This window comes from Carassius gibelio, chromosome A20 (assembly GCF_023724105.1).
Source record: "Carassius gibelio isolate Cgi1373 ecotype wild population from Czech Republic chromosome A20, carGib1.2-hapl.c, whole genome shotgun sequence".
In the NCBI taxonomy this organism is placed as follows: domain Eukaryota; kingdom Metazoa; phylum Chordata; class Actinopteri; order Cypriniformes; family Cyprinidae; genus Carassius; species Carassius gibelio.
Genome location: NC_068390.1, coordinates 6,798,264 through 6,820,090, shown reverse-complemented (window position 1 = coordinate 6,820,090; position 21,827 = coordinate 6,798,264). Strand labels below are relative to the sequence as shown.

The window sequence follows — 21,827 nt, the reverse complement described above, 5'->3', positions numbered from 1 at the left end:
GAATTAGAATAACCAAAACATTTATGAATTTTAATGAGGCATGTAAATAAAGGCAATCACAAAGGGTTCTTTTTTTTATTTAAAAAAAGTTGTGAATTTATTAACATCCACAATATTCCACTTTTGTAGCTGAAAACCAGTAAACCGTTTTTTGGCACATAATCACATGACCATAATGTGTTGGCACCTGGTTTAAATTTGATGCAATATGTAACCAAATATAGAACCAAGGCATAATTATCATAGATAATACCACTAATATCGTCGACATAACCCCAGAGAGAGATAAAGGCAGTGACGTCGCATTAAAGTTGTCCGTCTCTTATCACCGTATGACCAAACATGTCAGACTTGGGGACAGATGAGTTTGTGAATCACAGGCTGTACAAACAGATGAACACTGAAGTGATTCTCTGTCATCTCGCCAGCTCAGGAAATACTTGAGGACCACACGGGAACACTGTCCAAACTCAAAAAAATCAGAACAGTCAGCTTCCAAAAGCAAAAATCCCATTTATTTTCTCCATAGATTGATTGAGTTCTAACCCCAACAGCACACAAACCTTTTAAGAGGCTTTTGAACTGGAAGAGGCGGTATGTGCCATTTAAAAGCCATGCGTCTATGATTTCAAGGTCTTTTATTAAGATCTTTTTAATAGCCGAATTCTCCTACTCCATAATCTTAACTAGAAAGAAACCAGTCAGAGGACTGTTACTATGGAAACAAAAATCACTGCAAAAGAGCTCAGCAACTATCGACTACTGCAATGCAGCACCGTGAATGACAGTCACAAGACTTTGTAATATAATTCAAATATATTGTTTTGTATTTAACCTTAATTTCTCATTTGGTTACATTATTCACAATGCTTCATGGGATGAGCAGTTCATGTCCTCAGAAAACGTTTGTAACCAGATTTCAAATATGTTTTCTTCAAATCCGAGTTCGTTATGATTCATATCATAGCTGGTTGGTTAAGTTTAAGGCATTGATTTCTTTATTGGAGAACTTTTTTAAATCTTTATGGAGAAATGAATAGGAAGAATACTTGAAGGAAAAAGCAGTGTGGCCACTGTAGCGCTCTGTAGAGCTGCTTTGAGAGAGACTGCTTTTGAAAAACTCCGGAAGCTTATCTCTGCAACGGAATACAAATAAATATTAGGTAATTGTGTCTTTTTATCATAGCACTTGTGACAACTTTTTTCACAATTGCGAGTTTATATCATGATTCTGAATTTATTAGAATTGTGAGATTACAATCTCACAATTGTAATATTTTTTTGAATTGCGAGATTACAATCTAACAATTGTCTTTATTAGAATTGCGAGATTACAATCTCACAATTCTGTTTATTAGAATTGCGAGATTACAATCTAACAATTCTGTCTTTTTTAGAATTGCAAGATTACAATCTTATAATTCTGTATTTTTTAGAATTGCAAGATTACAATCTAACAATTTTCTTTATTAGAATTGCGAGATTACAATCTAACAATTCTGACTTTATTAGAATTGCGAGATTACAATCTAAAAATTCTGTCTTTTTTAGAATTGCGAGATTACAATCTAATAATTCAGTTTTTTTGAGAATTGCAAGATTACAATCTAACAATTCTGTTTTTTTTTTAGAATTCTGAGATTACAATCTAACAATTCTGACTTTATTAGAATTGCGATATTACAATCTAACAATTCCGTCTTTAGTAGAATTGCGAGATTACAATCTAACAATTGACTTTTTTAGAATTACGAGATTATATCTCACGGTTATGACTTTTTTAGAATTGCGAAATTATATCTCACGATTGACTTTTTTAGAATTGCAAGATTATATCTCACGATTATGACTTTTTTAGAATTGCATGTTTATATCTCACAATTATGACTCTTTTTCTAGAATTGTGAATAGTAAACTTGCAGTTGCGAGCTTGTATCTCACAAGTAAGATTTTTCTTTCCTCAAAATTCTGAGTTTACATCTTGCATTTGTTTCTTTTTCTCGCATTTTAAAAACCTAACCTGACCAAATGCACATGCTGAGAAAAAAAAAGTAAGAATTGTAAGATCCAATTTGATATATAAATTTGCAATTCAAAAAAATAAAAAATAAAAAGTACAGTTTGTGAGATATAATGTCACAGTGTCATATGAAAAAAATTCAGAATTGTGAGGAAAAAATAAATGCAGTTAACATTTTTGTAATTTTATTCAGTGGTGGAAATAAGCTTCCATAAAAAAATAGCTTGGCTGAGTAATAAGAGAGCTCAAAGACTAGCTTTGGTCCTCACTTTGTACTCACTTAGGAAATTGTTTGGGGTGGATGCCTCCATTACATATTAGAAACGTCCAGCAGAGGCTGTTATATGTGTGTAAAGTACCGAATGGCTTGTGGTCCAGTTCAGCAGGACGGCATTAGAAACAGCTCACACTGAACTCAGCTTCACCAAACCCCGCACAGAGTCTTCATGGAGCGAGTCCTGGCTGGCGGGGTTAAAGAGCTGCGCCGGGTGAACATGGTGACCCAGGTGGGTAGCACAGGGCAGGGCTGTCGGCGGTGAGGGCGTCTCCTCCGGACTGATGAAATGTTGATGGTGTAGGTGATGGTGACAGTGGATCTCAGAGTCTCGCAGGGCCATCAGCTCTCCTCCACAGCTGAGGCCTGGGATAGAAGAGGGCAGCGAGGCCTGAGAGGGGCCCAGAGTGGAGCACGGCCCACCCAGAGAGGTCTTGGCCTGAAGGGGTGCGCCTCCGCCCAGAATGATGGGCTGACTGTGGAGCAGCGGGTTGGTGGCAGCCTGCAAAACGAATTTGGTGCTCTGAATGCACTGGTCTTGAGCACACTGGGAGGAAAGATGAAGGACAGAGAGAAAAGGGAAAGCCGAGAGGAAGTCAGACAAAACGAAGAATAAAATGTTACAGAAAAACACGTCACAGGGCTCCAAACTGCTAATGACTGATGTGACCGATGTGGTCAGCCGCATACGTTGTGTTTTAGATGCTGGTGTGGTTTTGTTCATGGTGATGTCTGAGTTATTTAAATAACTTCTACCAACTGACGGATGTCTTTGTGCAAAAATATCATACTGTTTGAATGGACATCTATATACAAATGGCAAATAGATTTGGAAATTTTGTCACAAATGTGTCGTTTATTTGTTGTTTTGGAGCCCTGGGTCAGATAAGACCAGTCTCTGGTGGTTAGAAGGACAAAACGATTATTATTAGAAGATTAAAAAGTTTAGAGAAAGTAAGGAAAGACAGAGAAAGAAGTTAGAAGTTAATCATATCTGGGTGAATATCACCAAACCTGGGAAGAACGTGTTGAGGACATATTTCACTTCAAAATAAAAAATAAATAGAAATAAGAAGAAATACAAAAAGATCATTTTCTTAATGGAAAAAGCCTTTTTTGGACTATTAAGATGAAGGGAAAAAATATATATTGTAATTTAAGAACAACACATCTTTGCTGAGTAAATGTATAACTTTTATTAATATAAAATTACAAATTAATATAATTATATCAATTAATTCTTATGAAACACACACAAACACAGGTCCATAAAACAGACATCATTTTTATTCTTGATATTCTTTATGTATGTATTTGTTCATTTGTTTAAGGTGAAATGTGACCTGGGCTCTTTAGTGTTAGATTCACCCATCTAATCTGATTCATAGAAATATTACTTGTCTCAAAGATTTACACTATAAAAATTCATTTTGAAACCTAATTAATAGCTTGCATAATGCAATCGTCTCTTAAAAGCATCTGGATCCCTTAAGGGATTGAATAATTGGCATCAGAATCAGCGGCTGATGTGTTTGGCTTTAGCTGATGAAACTGAATCCAGACTCATGAGAGCTGATGGGTTCACACAGTCCTCATCGTCGATGTATGTCTGACGGATGAGAGAATTACACCACTGATCACGTCTGTGCCAGGAACACAGGTCATCTACATCAATTAGAGCATTTTGTCAACATGTCATGACAATTTGAGTGAAAATGTTTGCGCTGAAAACGTTAGAAATTAGAAAAAGTGTTCGAAAACCATTAGAAATTGTTTTTAATATTGTACAACCATTCAAAATGTGGGGGGCAGTAATTATTATTTTTTAACAATTAATATTTTTATTCAGCAAAGAAGAAATTCAATTAATCAAAAGCAAAAAAAAAAAAAATATATATATAATGCAAATAAATGCAATATTACAGCTTTAATGTATTTTTGAACAAATAAATGCAGCCTTGGGGTATGGAAGCCCGTTTCTGTCACTAAATAATAAATAAAACAAAGTAATTGTGACTTTTTTTCCTCAGAATTGTGTGATATAAAGACAAATGAGTTCACAAGCATTGTCATTGTTCATTTTAGTTAATACATTAACTAGCATTAACTAATGGAAACTTAACTGCAAAAAATCTTACCGACCCCCAAACATTTGAATGATAGTGTACTTTTTTAATTAGTTGAAAAATGAATATGTACTGTTTGTCAACAACCGCACTCAGTCTAGGAATTTTGTGCAAAACTTTGAACTCCAGATTTTCACTGTATGTATCAAATCACTGTTCACAGCTTTGCTGAAACCTCGAAGTGGTTTGAACATAAATGGCATAACAGACCGGACACACAGTCACACAGAGGTCAGAGGTCGGGCGTCTTACCATGTGACTCTGGACTTGATTGGAGGGACAGGCACCGGTGCCGTTTGTCTGGGCCACAGGCTGCGGGGTGTCTGGTTGGACAAAACCTCTTCTGTCAATCAAGCTGCAAAGAGAAAGGAAGTGGATAATAGATTCTGACTGTGAGTCAGGGAACGTGGGTGAGGGAGGAGGAGAGAAGAGGATCTGAGCATGTGTGTGTGTGTGTGTGTCCTCCTCCAACTCAACATGCCCACACAAAGAGCAGATGGCAGCCAGTGATGCTGTGCCCACTTCTGTTTTGTGTTCCCGGCTCCATGAGAAACTCATTAATGGTGCGCAGAGCTCTTGTGTGGGTGTGTAAGCAGGTTTTGACGTCAGCCATCCTCCTCACGCACCATCTGAAGCGATTCAGGAACATTCCTCTGTTATCGGAGATAATCCCGGAGTGAGAATGCTAATTGGTTTTTTTCCTCGTATATTTAAACGAATGAGTGAGAAACCTGCTGAGGTCACCAATCTTTTCACGAGATCAGCATGGATCCCTTGGCCGATAACGTGCCTGGATAATGATTTATGCTGATCAATATCTTATTTGAAATGGACTTTTTCTGCGGACTGCAATTACGTTATCTGACAGAGATATGAATGACGTAAAGGACAGAGCTTTGTTAAAGGAAGTTTAGCTGTAGCTTAAGAATACTTTTCTCGATGCATATAATAACTCACTAGAACCAACAATAGCAGAAGTGATTTGCTTAATTTAAGTAATAAAGTTTAACATATTATATATTTCTGCTAGAGACAAGAAAGGCACAGTTCACCAAAAAACAAAAATCTTTCATTATTTACCCTCATGTCGATCATAATCCCATAAGATTTTAATTCATCTGCAAACCACATTTTTTTGTTCGTTTGTTTCTATGAAACCTAAGAGATTTCTCTCCATTGAAAATATATTCCCACTAAAAACATACATTTCTGTCTGATTAGCCAATGATTACTTTCATGCCACAGTCGATAACTAATATTTGGCCGATGTTAAAATTATATAAATATTATTACATTTTAAATCTAAGCCTAAACCTAAAATTAGTATCTTTCAAATCAAATTAATTTAGACATCACAACACTTGTTAAAGGTGTGACCATTTATGAACTTAATATATTTAATATAAAATGTGACATATTGCCCATCCTAAAATAAATTACTTGTGCGGTGTTATTTATTTCCAAGATTTTATTTGGGCATCACACATGCTACGTAATTAGGTAACAGAAATATAACACTCTTTTAAAAAAAAAAGTGTCTTTTTTTTAAGGTAGTCAGCAATCTACAGTATATTAGTGTAATGCAGTGTACTGTATTCCAGACATTGAACATAAAGACGAACGAGCAGTAGTTTCTGCGTTCACCTGGGTGGCAGCGGTCCACACAGTGCAGCGCAGCAGTTGGTGATCAGGTTTCCGTAGCTGTAAGGGTTGTAGTTGCCTTTGCCTCGTTTGGATGACCATGAACCCTTGATCTGAAACAGTGAGGTGACCGTTAAGAGCTACAGTAGCTGAGAGGGACAAGCTGCCAACATCAGATGCTCAGAGACGACAGGCCACCTTAATAAACCCAGCGATGAACCAGGGTGAAGATGGAAAAGAGTTTAAGTGCTCATTAACTGTGTTCCTGTAACGCTTGTCAGACTTTCCAAGTGTCTTTTTTGATCTTGGTTCACAAATGTAAAAATTCAGGAAAATTTGTATGCAGGGTCCAAATTTAACCTGCAGTCGGGTGATGGTCTTTCTTTTCTTAATGGGCGTGAACATATATTTTTGTTCCTTTGAAAATGGAATCACAAATCTGTTTATCTCTTGCATATTTATGATAAACAGCAAACATTATTTCAGATGCTGAACTGATATCCAATCTCCATCATTCTAAAAACATCTTTCTAAAAAATGTTTCACAGACATTTAAAAGTTTAGGGGTCGGTAAGATGATCGATTTATTTATTGTGAATGTATTTTAGTATTATTTGGTAACACTTTAGTATAGGGTCCAATTCAAACTAATAACTAGTTGCTTATTAGCATGCCTATTATTAACATATTGGCTGTTTATTAGCGCTTATAAAGTACATATAATGCATGACATTCATAATCTTACCCAATACCCTAAACTTAACAACTACCTTATAAACTATTAATAAGCAGCAAATAAGGAGTTAACTGAGGCCTAAAGTCATAGTTAATGGGTAGTTAATAGTGAGAATTGGACCCTAAAATAAAGTGTGACCTATTATTTTTTTGCTCACACAAATAACTTTATTGGTCAAAAGTGGCTAAAATGTATTTCAAATAGATGCTGTTCTTGTGAAATAATAATACTTCAAAATTATCATGACAATTTCCAATAGAACGACCATTTTAAACTTGGAACAATAAGAAATGCTTCACAAGCATAAAATCAGAATATCAGGAAGATTTCTGAAGAATCATAGTAATAGCTGCTCATAATTAAAATTTGCCATCAAATTAATATTATATATATATACACACACAATGGTTATTTTAATTGCAACAATATATCACACAATATTACTGTATTTTCAATCAAATAAATGCGGCCTTGGTAAGCATACTTCAATAAATTTTAGCAACCCCACACTTTTGTACGGTAGTGTGCAAGATGTAGTTCTGTAGTTTATAACACTTTAGTTTAGGGACCAATTGTCACTGTTAACTAGTTGCATTATACTAGCATATTGGCTGTTTACTAGTAATTACAAAGCACATATTAATGCCTTATTCTAGATCCCTTAATCCTACCCCATATACCTAAACTTAACAACTACCTTACTGACTATTAATGAGCAGCAAATTAGAAGTTTATTGAAGCAAAATATATACAGTGGGGCTCGAAAGTTTGGGCACCCCTTGCAGAATCTGTGAAAATATGAGTAATTTTCAAAAAATAAGAGAGATCATACTAAATGCATGTTATATTTTATTTATTACTGTCCTGAGTAAGATATTGTACATAAAAGATATTAACATTTAGTCCAACTTTTGCTAGTCCAACTAGTGAAAACCTTTGAACACGATGAAGATGGCCAAATTTGTCTTATTTTGTTGAAATATAATTTTTTTCCATTTAGTTCTGCCCTTAGTAAGCAGCAGAAGATACTTGTATGTTTCCCGGTACACAAATGAAGTACAATTTACCTTGATCTTCAAATTCCAAAAGTTTTCACCCCCAGCTCTTAATGTATCTTGTTTCCTTCTGGAGCATCAGTGAATGTTTGAATCTTTTTAAATAGTTGTGTTTGAGTCCCTCAAATGTCCTCAGTGTGATAAGGTGCATCTCAAAATCATAAAGTCACTGCTGGAAAGGGTTCAAATATGCAAAGATGCTGGAAAACTGAAGAATCTGCAGGACCTTAAAGATTTTTCTGAAGACTGCTGCTCAGTTTAACTGTTCAGAACAAACAAGGGACTCATGCACAACCATCACAAAACAGAAAGACAGTCGAGGATCATCAGGTAACAGAACACAGTACTAAGAACCAAGGGTTCCCAAACTTTTGAGTGGGGTTATTTTAATAATTTCAGCATTTTTTTTTTTGTCTTGTGGAATAAATGTTAAAACATTTTATTTACAATATCTTACTCAGGACAGTACTAAATAAAAAATAACATGCATTTGGTATGATCTCTCTTATTTTTTGAAAATTACTCATATTTTCACAGATTCTGCAAGGGGTGCCCAAACTTTCGATCCCCACTGTAGTTAATAATGAGAATTGGTCCTTTAAATAAAGTTAGATCTAAAACCATCCATTCTACACAACTGCACACCTAAATAGAGAAACATGTTGTTCTCATGTTCTCTGAAAGAATGCGATGTGAACTGCTTGCATCACTTACACTGCGCCAAAGGTAAGTGACCTGCAGATTGAAGGGTGTTAATTCTGGACCCTGTCTGTAGGATCATGATGATTAACGTAACATACAGTCCTGGGTGTGTTGTTATAAAACACTGACTATTATCACAGCAGCATCCTGATTAGTTCATGAATATTGAGATAAAGCATTACAAGTGAAAGAGAGGTACTCACGTCTTCATTGGTGGTCTGATTGGAGCTGATCAGGTAGGTATGGAAGCCTGACAGTCCCACGATGGACCAGATGGAGAAAAAGCACACCACCACTTCCAGAACAGTACAACCGTCAAGGCAAATAGAAATCTATACATGAATTACTTCATCCACTTATTATAAAAGCTGACTGGCAGCTTCAGCAAATGGATCAGGCACACTAGAAATACTGGGTCTGAACAGCGTCATTCCACCGCTGCAATACAGACACCTGAATCACATCTTTAAAATGCTGAAAGTGTGCTTGACTACACCGCACTTCTGGATATGTGCCCGGTGGAGCTCTTTTCTTTGTCATTTGATGAATCACTGCTGCCATGTTCAATAGCAAATGCACACAAAACCTTTTATAGACAAAATCCCATTAAGTTTTCTACAAGCAAAAATAAACAGTACTGATTTTTTTCAATAAGGTGCATCTATGAAGAGCTTAATTTACACTGCCGTTCAAAAGCTTGCGGTCAATACGATTAACGTTTTTGAAAGAAGTCTCTTATGCTCACAGTACGGTAAATAATAATACAGTAAAAATTGTAAATTTATTTATTTTAAAGAAGTATCTTATGGTCAACAATGCTGAATTTATTTGATCAGTTATATTGTGAATTACTACAAATTAAAACATTGTTTAAATGTTTTTTCTATGATGGCAAAACTGAATTTTCAGCATCATTTCTCCAGTCTTCAAAAGTCATTTCAATGGTCATTTGGTGCTTAAAAAACATTTCTTCAATGAAGGAGCAGTGTATAAATGAAACGCATTTATTAAATCCAACACACAGGGTAAATCCACACTTAGAAGGGAAGGAAGACACACGTACACAACTGGTAGACCCAACAAAGGAGGAACGCACAGACTGGTGCTAAATACATGTATTAACAAGGCAATTGGAGGAAGAAAGGTGAACAGAACGACCAATTAAGAGACAATGAGGACGGAACAGGAACGACCAAATAAGGGCACATCAGGGAGAAACTGGGTCGCGGGGAGCAAATTGGGAGCAAAACGCAAAGACAGTCCAATCCTGACATTTCACCCCCCTCCCGGAAGGCGTGTCCTTGCACCATAGAACCAAAGGAGGGAGGGATGAGTGGGAACTAAGAGGAGGCTCAGGAAGAGGACAGACACCCGGGAGGTGATAGAGTCCAGGGTGGATCTGATAAATGCTGGAGCATGCGGCACCAGGTGGGACCCAGGACACGTTCATAATGATGACCCACAGTGGAGCCACGGAGGAAGGAGCCATGGAGGAGGCCAGGAGCCAGCCAACTGTGGAGAGGAGCCCAGGCAGAGACGGATGGCCGATGAGCCAGGGAGACATGGAGGAGTGGAGCCAGTGGACTGATGGGCCAATGGCGTCGAGGAGTGAGCTAGGAGCCATGGTGGAGCCACTGGGACAACCGGCCAAGGCGGAGTCTAGGTCTCAAATGCTGGAGGCGGAGACCGGGGATTCTGCAGCAACTGTGACAATGGAGGAAGGCAGACCTGCGGAGCTTGCACCATATTGATGGTGGACTAAAGGAGAGCAGAGGGGCTGCCAGATGACAGCGGTGAAGGAGGCAGGAGAGGGACCAGGAGCCCTCTCTGCGCTGAATGTGGAAGCCGGAGCCCTCTCTTCTTTGGAGTTGCACAGTCCCAGATCCGTAGTTTGCTCATCCTCACCCACAGTGCAGGGGGTGCAGGGTCTCTGCGCTCTCACTGTCCGCGGCTTTCCCCCGTCCGAGAGGCTCTGGCTCCCTGGCTATCTTCAGCTCTGTCACACTCCTTGGCAAAGGCCCGTCAGGCTCTGGCTCTCTGTCAGCGGTGGGCTCCAGCTTGCGCTCTGTGCAGCGGGGAGATGGTCGACTGGGCTCTAGGTCTGACTGTGCTCTGGATCATAGATAGATGCTCTACAGACCACAGATAATGGCTTCCCTCCAGCTCAGACAAGAGGTGTCTGGGAGGTCGACGGAACGATAGTAATTTGCCCCGATCCAAGATATTGAGTTCAGCGAAGTGTTGTTGAACGCATTTAAAATGGTGAGCTGGCTGAACGCAACCACATACTCCAATACGGCAAGGTCTTTGCGGGCAAGGGAGGTGAACTTTGCAGTGAGGGAATCCATGGGGAAGGAAACAAAAAACACTGAATAGAAAATGGAAAACAAACGGATTGGAAAAGAAGCCGAATTAACTTTTTCTGTCAGGTCTTCTGTCACGTTATGCTGCCGGAAGGAACGAAGGAGCCGTGGATAAACTAAACTGTCTTTTATAAAAATCCAACACACAGGGTAAATCCACACTTAGAAGGGAAGGAAGATACACGTACACAACTGGTAGACCCAACAAAGGAGGAACGCACAGACTGGAACTAAATACATGTATTAACAAGGCAATTGGAGGAAGAAAGTTGAAAAGAATGACAAAGAGGACAGGAACAGGAATAATTAAGGGACAAAGAACAGGAACGACCAAATAAGGGCACATGGGGAGCAAAATACAACAAAGACAGTCCAATCCTGACAGTGTCTCTTAATTTTTGTGGCAACTGTGATCAGATGGTCGTTTTTTATTTTTCAGAATTTTTGATGAATATAAAGATCAAAAGGACCTCCATTAATTTAAAAACAGAAATATTTTGTAGCATTAAATTATATATGTATATATATATATATATATATATATAATTACTGTGAGTTTTGAATGAGTTTTTCAACTTCATTTTAACAACAACAAGAAAAAACAACTTATTGACCACAAACTTTTGAACAGTATTGCTTTATATGACACAACAGCACTTGTTTTTAAAAGTAAATAAATATTGAATTGATTAGCAAATATATATTCTTAAAGAATACAATTTCATGTTTATGCTTAAAACAAGAAAAAAAGATTATATTTGTATAAATATATTTTCTGAATTATATTGAATATGTTAATGTTATGTAATACTGCCTCACAACTAAAGTAGGCTTGTTTAAAGGGTATTAAGATATATTCTAAATTACTAAAAACAATTAGCAGTTTGTACCCGGCAAAGCTGGCTTTTGCTGGCACTAGCATGTATTGACTTGTTTGCTTATGTGATTAAGTCTATCATGAAGCAATAAATGATGCATGACAAGCTAATAATTGACCGTGAGAAGGATGCAGGTCTCACTAATGAACAAGACAACGAAACGTCCCTTTGCTAATACAAATCACTCTTCTGTATATTAGTGCAGTCAGACAGATCTTTCCTCACTGATTTCCTTCTCAAGCCAAACTCAGAAATGCAAAGGCTTGCCACAGACCGTATTTAACAACGTATTTCTCCCAATTGAAAAGAGAGGGGTACAGACGCATAGCAATGAAGATGTACAGAAAGTAAGTGTGGGCTGCTTTTCTGCATTTGTGTTCCCGAGGTGTGAACACCAGAAATAGACTCCTATTGCGCCGCCTCTTCCCACACACACTTTAGTGAAAGGATATCTAGCAGGGCTGTCTTTGAGAGCACTGAGAAAGCCAGTCCTGTTGGATCCTGCAGGAAAAGAACTGGTTATGTAACAAAGGAAAGCGGTCACAGGGACATGAAACACAGGCAGCATATTGAGCAAAGAGTCACTGGAATAAGAAATTAACCAGCTACTGTCTTACAGATCCTAGAGTTCCTAGAAAATACTACAGTTTTAGGGAATACCAAGATGCCACATTAGCAGCTATCTTTAATAAAGAAAACGTATAAGCATACCAAATCTCCTTATGGAAATAATATACTGTATAAAATAAACTGTATAAAGCACATGACAATTTTTCAGCATGCACCGTGATATTACAATGTGACACCATCACTGTCCCATGATGCACCAAACCCTAAGCGACTGTCCTGACACTCTCAATACATTCACCTTCTGGACTGCTTCAAAAGTCAGCCACTGTGTTTAATGCTAATGGATTCCAGAGGGCATCTGAGGAGAGGTTTGTGGGTAAATAAAGCCGCACTGAGTGTGCGCTGCCCAAAAAACATCTTACAGGAGCCATTTGTCACTACACGACCCCAGAGCGCCCCTGGCCTCAGGGCCTGATTGATCAGTTCAGTGCAGTACAGCCTCTCTCTCCCTTTGCCCAGGGAGGAAACTGCTTCGTCAGCGGCCTCGTGGTTTCCTCCTGCCAGTCATCAGCCCAGAGGAGGAGCTGATCGATGAGGGATCTAACCCATACATTACAGTGATGGGGGCATTTCGGAGCAAATACTCACCAGAAAGTTTCATAAGAGAAACGATTGGAGGTAAGAAACAGTGTTGGGGAAAGTTACTTGCATTACTTCGGGCTGATGGAAATTCATGTCTGTACAGTAGAGACAGGCAGCTCATATTTGAGATTGCATGAAGAATAGAACATGTACTCTCTTCAGCAATAAGTTATGTTTATCTAAAATCATTTTTGCTGGTTAGTTTGGTTCAACTGGCTCCTCAAAGTTCAACAGTAAAGACATTGGTTAATAAAACAGACTTAAAGTCTTATTTAACATGTAATTATTGCAGCTTTGCATCATATTTTGAGTTGCATTTCACTGTTTTTATTCATTTTTAGGAATACTGTATCTTAACAACCACCTTACTAACTATTAATAAGCAGCAAATTAGGAATTTGAGTGAAAAGTCATAGTTAAGTGTTCCCTATTCTAAAGTGTTACCAAATCATCTACATGTGACTATAATGCATGAAGATATTAAGATATTATGAACACTAAAATCATGATTTAGTTGCTTTGAAACGAAGTGCATGAAAATACCTATACAAATAAATTTGACTTGACTTTAGGAATTGCATCAGAAAGGAACTGTACAACTCTATTTCTATTCCAATCCTGAAAACCCCCGAACTAGCAAGCCCTGGTTTAGGAAAAAAGCTGTTTCGAGTTGTTTTGCTGAACACCGTTAAATAAGACAAGGTGAGATAAGATCGGTCATGTGATTCAGGACTGAAAGGGGAAGTTATGTAAGAAAGTAGGCGGTCAGCGCTCTTACTCAGTATTACGTGCGTGATGACGAAGGCGAAGATGAAGATGGTGAGGAGGGAGAGTGAGAGGATGAACAGGTAGAAGAAGCGATAGTTCCTCCTCCCCACGCAGTTGCCCACCCACGGGCAGTGATGATCAAATCTCTCTGAGGACACACGCACAGCCAGGAAAATCATGTGTTAGCTCTTCTTTGCATGATGCTGGCTATTATATAAAGATATTTGCAGACACATACAGTATACACAGATGCTTACCCACGCAGTTGTCGCACAGGCTGCAGTGTGAGGCCCGCGGCGGTCTGAAGATCTTGCAGGTGAAACAGTATTTTAGCTTGACTGTTTGACCATTAATGAGCACCTCTCTGGTTCGGGGGGGTGGTCTGTAGCCTGGGCCGCTCGGACCGTTGGCTGTATCTGTGAAACCAGAACAGAACGATTGCAGAAAATAAAATAAAGAGGAAATCTCTTCTACTTGTATGTCAGTACAGAAATCCTTCAGTTTGTAAAAACAAAGTGAAATTTATAATAAAGCAATTATAATGGAAGAATACTGAGCTTCCGTTAAATAATATTTATGCATGTAGCAGACGCTTTTATCCAAAGCGACTTACATTGCATTCAGGCTAACATGTGTTCCCTGGGTTTCAAACCCCTAACATTGCGCTTGCTAACTCAATGCTCTACCACTTGAGCTACAGGAACGCTAAAATTCACCATTAATATTGATAAATGAGTTAGGGTTAATGTAAAAATGTGCACTGCTTACGAGAGCCTGTGTACATGATGTTCTGTGGCTGTACTTTCAAAGCAGCAAGTATTTTTAAGTTTATCCATTGGTCATTTTGCCTATAGACATTCATTATAGACACATTACTGTAAATTACTGTTTTTATGAAAAGAAGCACAGATCACATTTATTATCTGTGACAATCAGCACAGATACTGAACCTGGAAAAATTACAAAAACAAATAATATTATGAATTTCTTTTTTTTTTTTTTTTTACATATTACACAAATCAGCCAATTAGAATTGGTCTCCATGATTGGTAATCCACAGTAACAGCAATGAAGTTCTTGTTTTGCGCACCAGCAAATCTGTAAATGAAACTATGGTGCCATGTGCTCTTTAAAACCATTTCCTAATTTGACTAGAAACACCAGTTGAGCATCACTCCAGTCTGGAGAGACTTCTTCGATCAGGCAGAAAGACTAAGACTATGGTGCTTTTATTATCGTTCTGGAGCTTCCCAGACATTCTTCAAAACGTCCCTCTTGTGTTCCGCAGAAAAAAGTCACATGGGTTTTAAGGGTGAGTGTAAATTATGACAGAATTTTACATTTTGAATAAACTATTGCTTTAATGAGCTCACATCCTATGTGACCCTCACCATGCTATGCATCTTCTAAGCAGCACACAGCACCGCCGAGCCGCACAGGAGTGTTTACTTGTTACTGTATTATTCATACGAACAGAAGGGACACATAACTCCAAATCCCAAACTGAAAAACCTGAGCTAAAGTGCACTTCCATGGCTCATTTCAATTTCTCACCACTGGAGTCCACTAAATTCTGTCTCAATGACAGACCGGCAACTCATTACAGCAGTGACCCTATTCAATTATAACCAGCAAATTCATACGCCAGCGAATTAAATCAAGCTGCGCTCTGTGGAAAATGTCCACTAATTTGTTGTGTTATGACATAAAATGGCGTGTCCTGCAGTGATTTCACCGTTAAATTCACTATGTAGTAAGAAATTGCTGTTAAATCTTCCAGTGCGGTCATACTGGCCCTTTAATAATACCCAAACCATCCTATGAACATCCGTTATCTCGTGACTGATGATTAAACTATCAGACTGAATAACATGAACAAATACTCGGAGAGACCGTGAATCTTTGCTAGGGATGAATATTTCAGCAGATTTTATATTACTCTGGTCTGACAGCAAACCTGCGAGAGATCGTGCATTATTCATGTCAAATGAGAAGAGAGACCAAATGTTCTCCGTCTCCTTTAGTTCTCTGTGGTGACCCGCACAGACCTGCAGCTGGAGCCGGAAAACTCAGCTCAATGTGAAAGAACAGAACGTGGAAAGACAGACAGGAAGTGCGATCATCTTGGCATTTCCTCCCACCTATCTGCCTCTCGATGTCGGCCGCTTCCTCTGGTGTGGCTCTGGGCAGGACGCCCGGGTCGCTGAAGCTCGCCCGGAGCAGCATTCCCATCACAAAGATGAACAGCACTCCTCCGATGGCCGGAATGGCAGGGGTCAGGTTTGATGCCAGGAACGGGCAGCTGGAAGAGAGGGAGTGGAAAAACTGGCTGTGAAGGTCATGATGTGCTGCTAGTAAAAACCACCAGCAGGAAATACATGAAGGAACCACGGCAAACAGGATGACATGACCATGCAAAACCATGTCAAGACTGCTTTTAATGCTCCCGTCTTTTGGCTTTAGGAAAAAGCAAAAGCATTTACAGTCAATCTGGTATGTAATAAGATTATAACTGTGTTATTACAATGTAATAAATACTTAAAGTTGTGATACACTTATGCAGTTTATTAAAACAGCTGAGACTCATATTTGCTCAAATGCAATCTTGTTTTACAGAATATTTTCTGAAAATTCACAAAGAAAATTGAAGCATAAATTATGAATTATGAATTTATAAGGCTGTTAGTCGATTCTGGATCTGATCCAAACGAAATCCAATGCAAACACCGTTATAAGCCGATACTGATAATCTAAAAATGGCCAAATATGGGCTGATTCATTTTATAATCAGTTAAGCACTAATTAAAACATTATTCTATTAAGCAAATGCATGCTTCAGCTAGAAATGTGTCCTCTGTACAATTATTGTAATAGTTGTGTGAGATGTTGTGGACAAGAACATCTGCTGGTTAAGTAATTACAAAAAGAAGTAGTGGGTAACAGGGTCAGAAATTGGGTGGGGCAAAATGCCACAAAAATGAATAAAAATACCCCCCATATTCAAGATAATGTCATTCATTAACCATGTGTAATTGCTATAGGGTTAAGGTTAGTTACTCGTAATGCATAATTTACTGTTATCTCTATAGTAAGTACAGTAACAACAACCCATCTGTTAAATAATAAACAACAGAAAATACATTAGGGCTGCACAATTAATCCAATTTCTAATCGTGATTACAATTACGGATGCCACAATTACATAATCAGTCAAAGGCGCAATTACAAAAAAAAAAAAAAAAAAAAAACATTTTTAACATTAATATGAGTTCCCCTAGCCTGTATATGGTCCCCAAGTTTCTGTGCATGTGTGTGTATTTTATTTCTACAAGTTATCTTAAGGGCTTTTTCCATTGTTTTAATTTTAGTTTTAGTATAACATTAAAATACCATGCATATTTTTACTTTTTTATTTAAAGAGGAAACCAAGCCAATGGATAGTTGACATTTGAGACTTGATGCTATTCAGAAGCAATACATGTTTTTCAGGAAGAGTGTTTTCAGCTTGTTTATTTTCATAGAATTATATGGCATGAAGTTGCTTCAAACTATGTTATATAGCGTCTCAAAACATTATTCCATGTAAATTGTAATAATGGTAATTAATAATTGCAATTACAATTTCAAGGGAATAATCAACAATTGTGACTCATGCAGCCCATTTAAATTTATGCATTTGGCAGACACTTTTACCCAAAGGCTCATGAGCGATATTATCATGAGCTATATGATCTAAATCTAATGTTTTTTTTGTTTGTTTTTTTTGTAGGCTTTAATGTACACTTAGAGGTTAATGAAATGTATCACCATCTGTTTGAAGCTTGAGCAAATGGTCTGTGGTAAAAGGCCCAAAATCTGCCTGCAATAATATCGAATGGCATTCAGACTCCAAGACATAAACATTTAAAAATGGGCTGCACTGCAATCTGATGGCTGCTAAATTGGCTAAGCACAACTAGGCAGAGCGACTGAATTAGCCAGAATGGTCAGATGCTATCTTCTACAACATGTTAAAATAGCAATCCCCCGAGGGACTTTATAAGAAAGCTATATTGTGTTTAACCACTGCTTCTAAGGTCACTGTCAGCTCATAAGACTCCTTGTGAAGTGGTCTCCAAGGAACAGTTTTGAGGTTGTTAGGGCGGACTGAGAGGTTACAGGGTCACTACATCCTGACAGACAAGGACAAACGTCTAAAGACTACAGAAACAGTGCTGCTGAATGTGGAGCTGTCAAGAAACTCAAAACTGATTCATCTAGTCAGTATAGACAAGAATCATGTTGCACAGAGTAAATACAGCTGGATAAAACTAAATCAGTGTCCATCTTCAGGCTGCAAAATCTGATTCTTTTAAAGAGGGTGATCCTTTTCTATACCCATTGTTTGTCATTCTATTGTTTGCGCTCTCTCTCTCTCTTATATATATATATATATTTGTTTTTTAACAGACAGTATTTGTGAAATTGATTACAACGTCAATTACTATTTACAATGGAACAAACCATTTCACTGCAGGGGATAAAGAAAAAAAAAATACATTATTTCAGAAGTAAAACCATAAGACTGAAATATTATGCAGATATTGTTCAAAAGTTAGGAGTTTTTTTTATGTTTCTGAAAAGAAGTATTTTATGCTTACTAATTTATTTGCTAAAAATTCAGTCAAAGGAGTTATACTGTGACATATTATTGTAATATAAAATAACCCTTTTATATTTGAAAATGTAATGTACTCCTGGGATCAGAGCTATATTTCCATCATCATTACTACAGTCTTTAATTTCACAGGATCCTTCAGAAATCATTCTGATACTGATTTGATGATTATTATCAATATTATATCAATATTATTAAGGTTAAAAGGTGCTTAATATTTTGTGGAACCCACGACACTTTTTTAGGATTCTTTGATGAATAGAAAGCTAAAAGAACAGCATTTATTTGAACGATAAAATGTTCTAACATTATAAATGTCTTAAAAACTGTCTCTTTTGATTAATTGAATGCATCCTTGCTGTATAAAAGTATTAATATCCTTTCAAAAAATAAAAATAACTGTAGTGCATGCTTGGTTTCATAGTAGGCTACTAGATAAAATTGCTTTCTAGTTATATATAACATTTTCAAATTAGTGACCATGCTAAGCTGGTAAACATGATCATTTTATGATGCAAGGATGCCAGAAAGAGACATGATGCAAGTATCTGCAAACTCCACCTTCTGTTTTTATTCCTGCCGTTGATGCACAAGCTGAATGTGTTCAATCTAACCGTTACTGTTTGCTTCAAATGATGTATGAGAAAACATTTCGTGCTGAACTACGCAACAAACCGACTGCCTTTCAGCAGCACGGCTAATGTGTTTCTGTTTGTGTTTAATGGATCACGAAACCTCTGTAATGACTTTATAATCACTTCCAACAGCGTGACAAGACTAACCCTACAGCCAAGAACATGCAACTGTGGGCCGGGTCCTCGTGCTGTTTCCAGGAGACACGGGCTGTTCCAAAAGCACACCGAGATCGGGAAAGGGAAACCGTCGCCATGGAAACAGGGCCGCACCACGTCTGTGTTTTGGAAGTTGTGGTGTGGAATGTATGGGGCTCGGTGATGGGGGATGGGACACTGGGAAACATCCTCGGGATCACACGGAGAGATTCTTTAACATACAGCCAAACATGCTCCGAGTAATCCAGAGCATTTCAGCGGTGTACCACCTGATATGTGTTTTTAACTGTGACCCACCCCCCCAAAAAAATACTCTCTAGTCTGGAGATCTTCGGAAATGTCAGGAATCCAAATGATATACGTCAGCAGCTTCAGACATTGAGTTAGTTAAACTTCACCTGCCCTACAAACACAAGGGGTTCCTCACGGCTGTTACGTGGACTCAAGTCATTCAATTTCAGCAGATTTAGCTCTTGTCGAAGTCCTTCGGTGTTAGTGAGAGGGTTTAAATCACTGCGCTGGCGCTTCAGGATCAAAGACCACATTCAGCTGCTGCTTAAATCCAGGTATAAATACAGCACAGAACGTGATCAAGAGTAATGGGGAACATACAAGACGAGGGACCAACACAGACCTGTCAAAGCTAGTCTCCGAGATCAAACTTGCATGTACTTTTATGAATGTGGGACTACACATTTCTGGACCTTTTCATTAGTAATCGCGTCAAACTCAAACACAAAACAGAACTGTAGTTTACGGTGATGCTATCAATTTGTAATATTGGTACTGAATGGTTCCTGTATTCACATATCATGGTATTAACCAATAACTCTTGAGGTCCTTTAAAGAATTGGTATTTTCTTATGGAACCCTCATAAAAGAACTCTTTCTTAGAACCCTTTGTCCAATGGAATCCATGCTCCAAGGATGTTTAAGGTTCTTTATGGAACCACTGATGCCAATGAACCGTTTCTTTTTGCGAGTGTACATTAAAAACAAACCTGAAAAACGTTTTGGTATGTCTGGGGTACAGAGGAGATACTTAGTTCTCCAATAGGTCAATGTAGGCTACTTACTCAAAGGCAAAGAAGAGGCCGCTGGTCACCAAAATGAGAACCACTGTGAGATAGAAGACCCCGGTCTGCTTTGCCATCATGATCCGTCCGTTGCAGTAAAACTTATTTCGGCCTGGAAAAACCTGCCATTTCCTTTTGATCTTCTTCTTTTTGGTGTGTGGCGTGTCCATGGTTGAGGAGTTGTGTGTGCAGATCTGATTGTACTGGCACTCTCGGATGGGCTCCTCGACCCCGAGATGCATGTTGCCTGTCATCTACCAGCCAGCAAGAAAAGAAAACTTTAAAGCAACCCGAGGGAATCAGAATTCAAATGTCCTCAAGGAACACACGAGAAGTTGCTGGATCTTGGAGAAACATCTCTGGTCTGATGAGGAAGCATTACAACAACCCAGTCAAAGAAAAGCAAGGAACTGTAGCCAAGGAGCCATTTTCTTATCTCCATGTTTTACTGAAATCTTCAAATTGCATTGAAAATGCTAATAGTTGCATGCGAAACGAGGGGAAAGGAATGAGATCCGCTGTTTGGTTTACATGTTTGTTTGGATAACTCCTCGATTGCAGATGTATCCTCTACACACCAGGACACAGTCGCATGTGGACATCATGGGCGTCTTAAAGCGTGCAACTCCGTTAACGCGGTTCAGAAGCGCTGCGTTGAAACCAAACCCACTCCAAACATCTGGAATATAACGTTAAAAACGTCCTTCCGACGTCCTCGTAAACCCGTTCACTAGAGGGTCTTTACAGCACGATCGGCGGCTGAAAATGTAGATCTGACGCCGCACGCAGAGTATTACACGAGCGAACAGAGAGAGAGGAGATGTGTGATCATCTACACCGATGAAGATGATGATGAAGGAGAGGATCGCTGTGTGCAGGATGTGGATGGAGTAGATCACCGAGTGAACTGCATGAGCTCACAGCACACGATGACCCTCTCAACAGCGGCTCCGTCTCAAACCACAGCGAGCTCCCTATGTAGACAGCATTGATGGGTGTGCTCAAAACAGAACAAACTGAGCCGTCTGCACAGCTCTCTTAAAGCTTAGTCATCTATATAGAAAGCATTTCGGGTATGTGCCTCAAAACCACGTGAGCTACAAATCTAGGCAAGGTTTTGGGCTTCCTGTGCATCAGAACCCAAAATGTTCTCATCTCAAAAGACACCCTCTTTTTTTGGAGGCATGCATTTCAAAACATTCTCGACTAAATAGGTAAATAAGTCGACTAAATAGACAACAATAAGCACTTTTCTGTGCTTATGTTATAGCATCAATAAAAACACATGCTAACTATCTAACAAAATACTTAACGTATACAAATAACAATAAAATCTAACAACATGAACATTCAAAACTCTCAATCTGTGATGATGATGATATCCTGGATGCTGTCTAGATAGGGTTCACTCCGCTTTAAAACACAGCCGGACTGATCGACGGAATCTCAGTCCTCCTCTTACTTACCGACACATGCCTAGTTCCATATCATTTCGCATTATTATGAGTTTAAAGAGGTTTTATCATGA

General features: G+C 38.5%; 1 protein-coding gene across 5 annotated transcripts; it reads right to left on the bottom strand.

Moving 5' to 3' along the window:
- Positions 1-975: 975 nt before the first annotated feature.
- LOC127938851 (palmitoyltransferase ZDHHC14) lies at positions 976-21,398 on the bottom strand. Of its 5 annotated transcripts, none has more exons than XM_052535745.1 (9): positions 20,300-21,398; positions 15,917-16,077; positions 14,033-14,191; positions 13,786-13,923; positions 12,248-12,296; positions 8,758-8,860; positions 6,065-6,174; positions 4,673-4,775; positions 976-2,841 (listed from the first exon to the last, which is right to left on the bottom strand). In XM_052535745.1, the coding sequence occupies exons 1-9, from the start codon at positions 20,551-20,553 to the stop codon at positions 2,425-2,427; spliced, it is 1,494 nt and encodes a 497-aa protein (XP_052391705.1). In that variant the 5' UTR covers positions 20,554-21,398; the 3' UTR covers positions 976-2,424. The 5 variants fall into 5 exon arrangements, with proteins under 5 accessions (XP_052391705.1, XP_052391707.1, XP_052391708.1 ...); XM_052535747.1 differs by having other exon boundaries at positions 976-2,796; positions 20,300-21,397; XM_052535748.1 differs by lacking the exon at positions 976-2,841 and adding an exon at positions 3,467-3,959 and having other exon boundaries at positions 20,300-21,391.
- Positions 21,399-21,827: the final 429 nt, after the last annotated feature.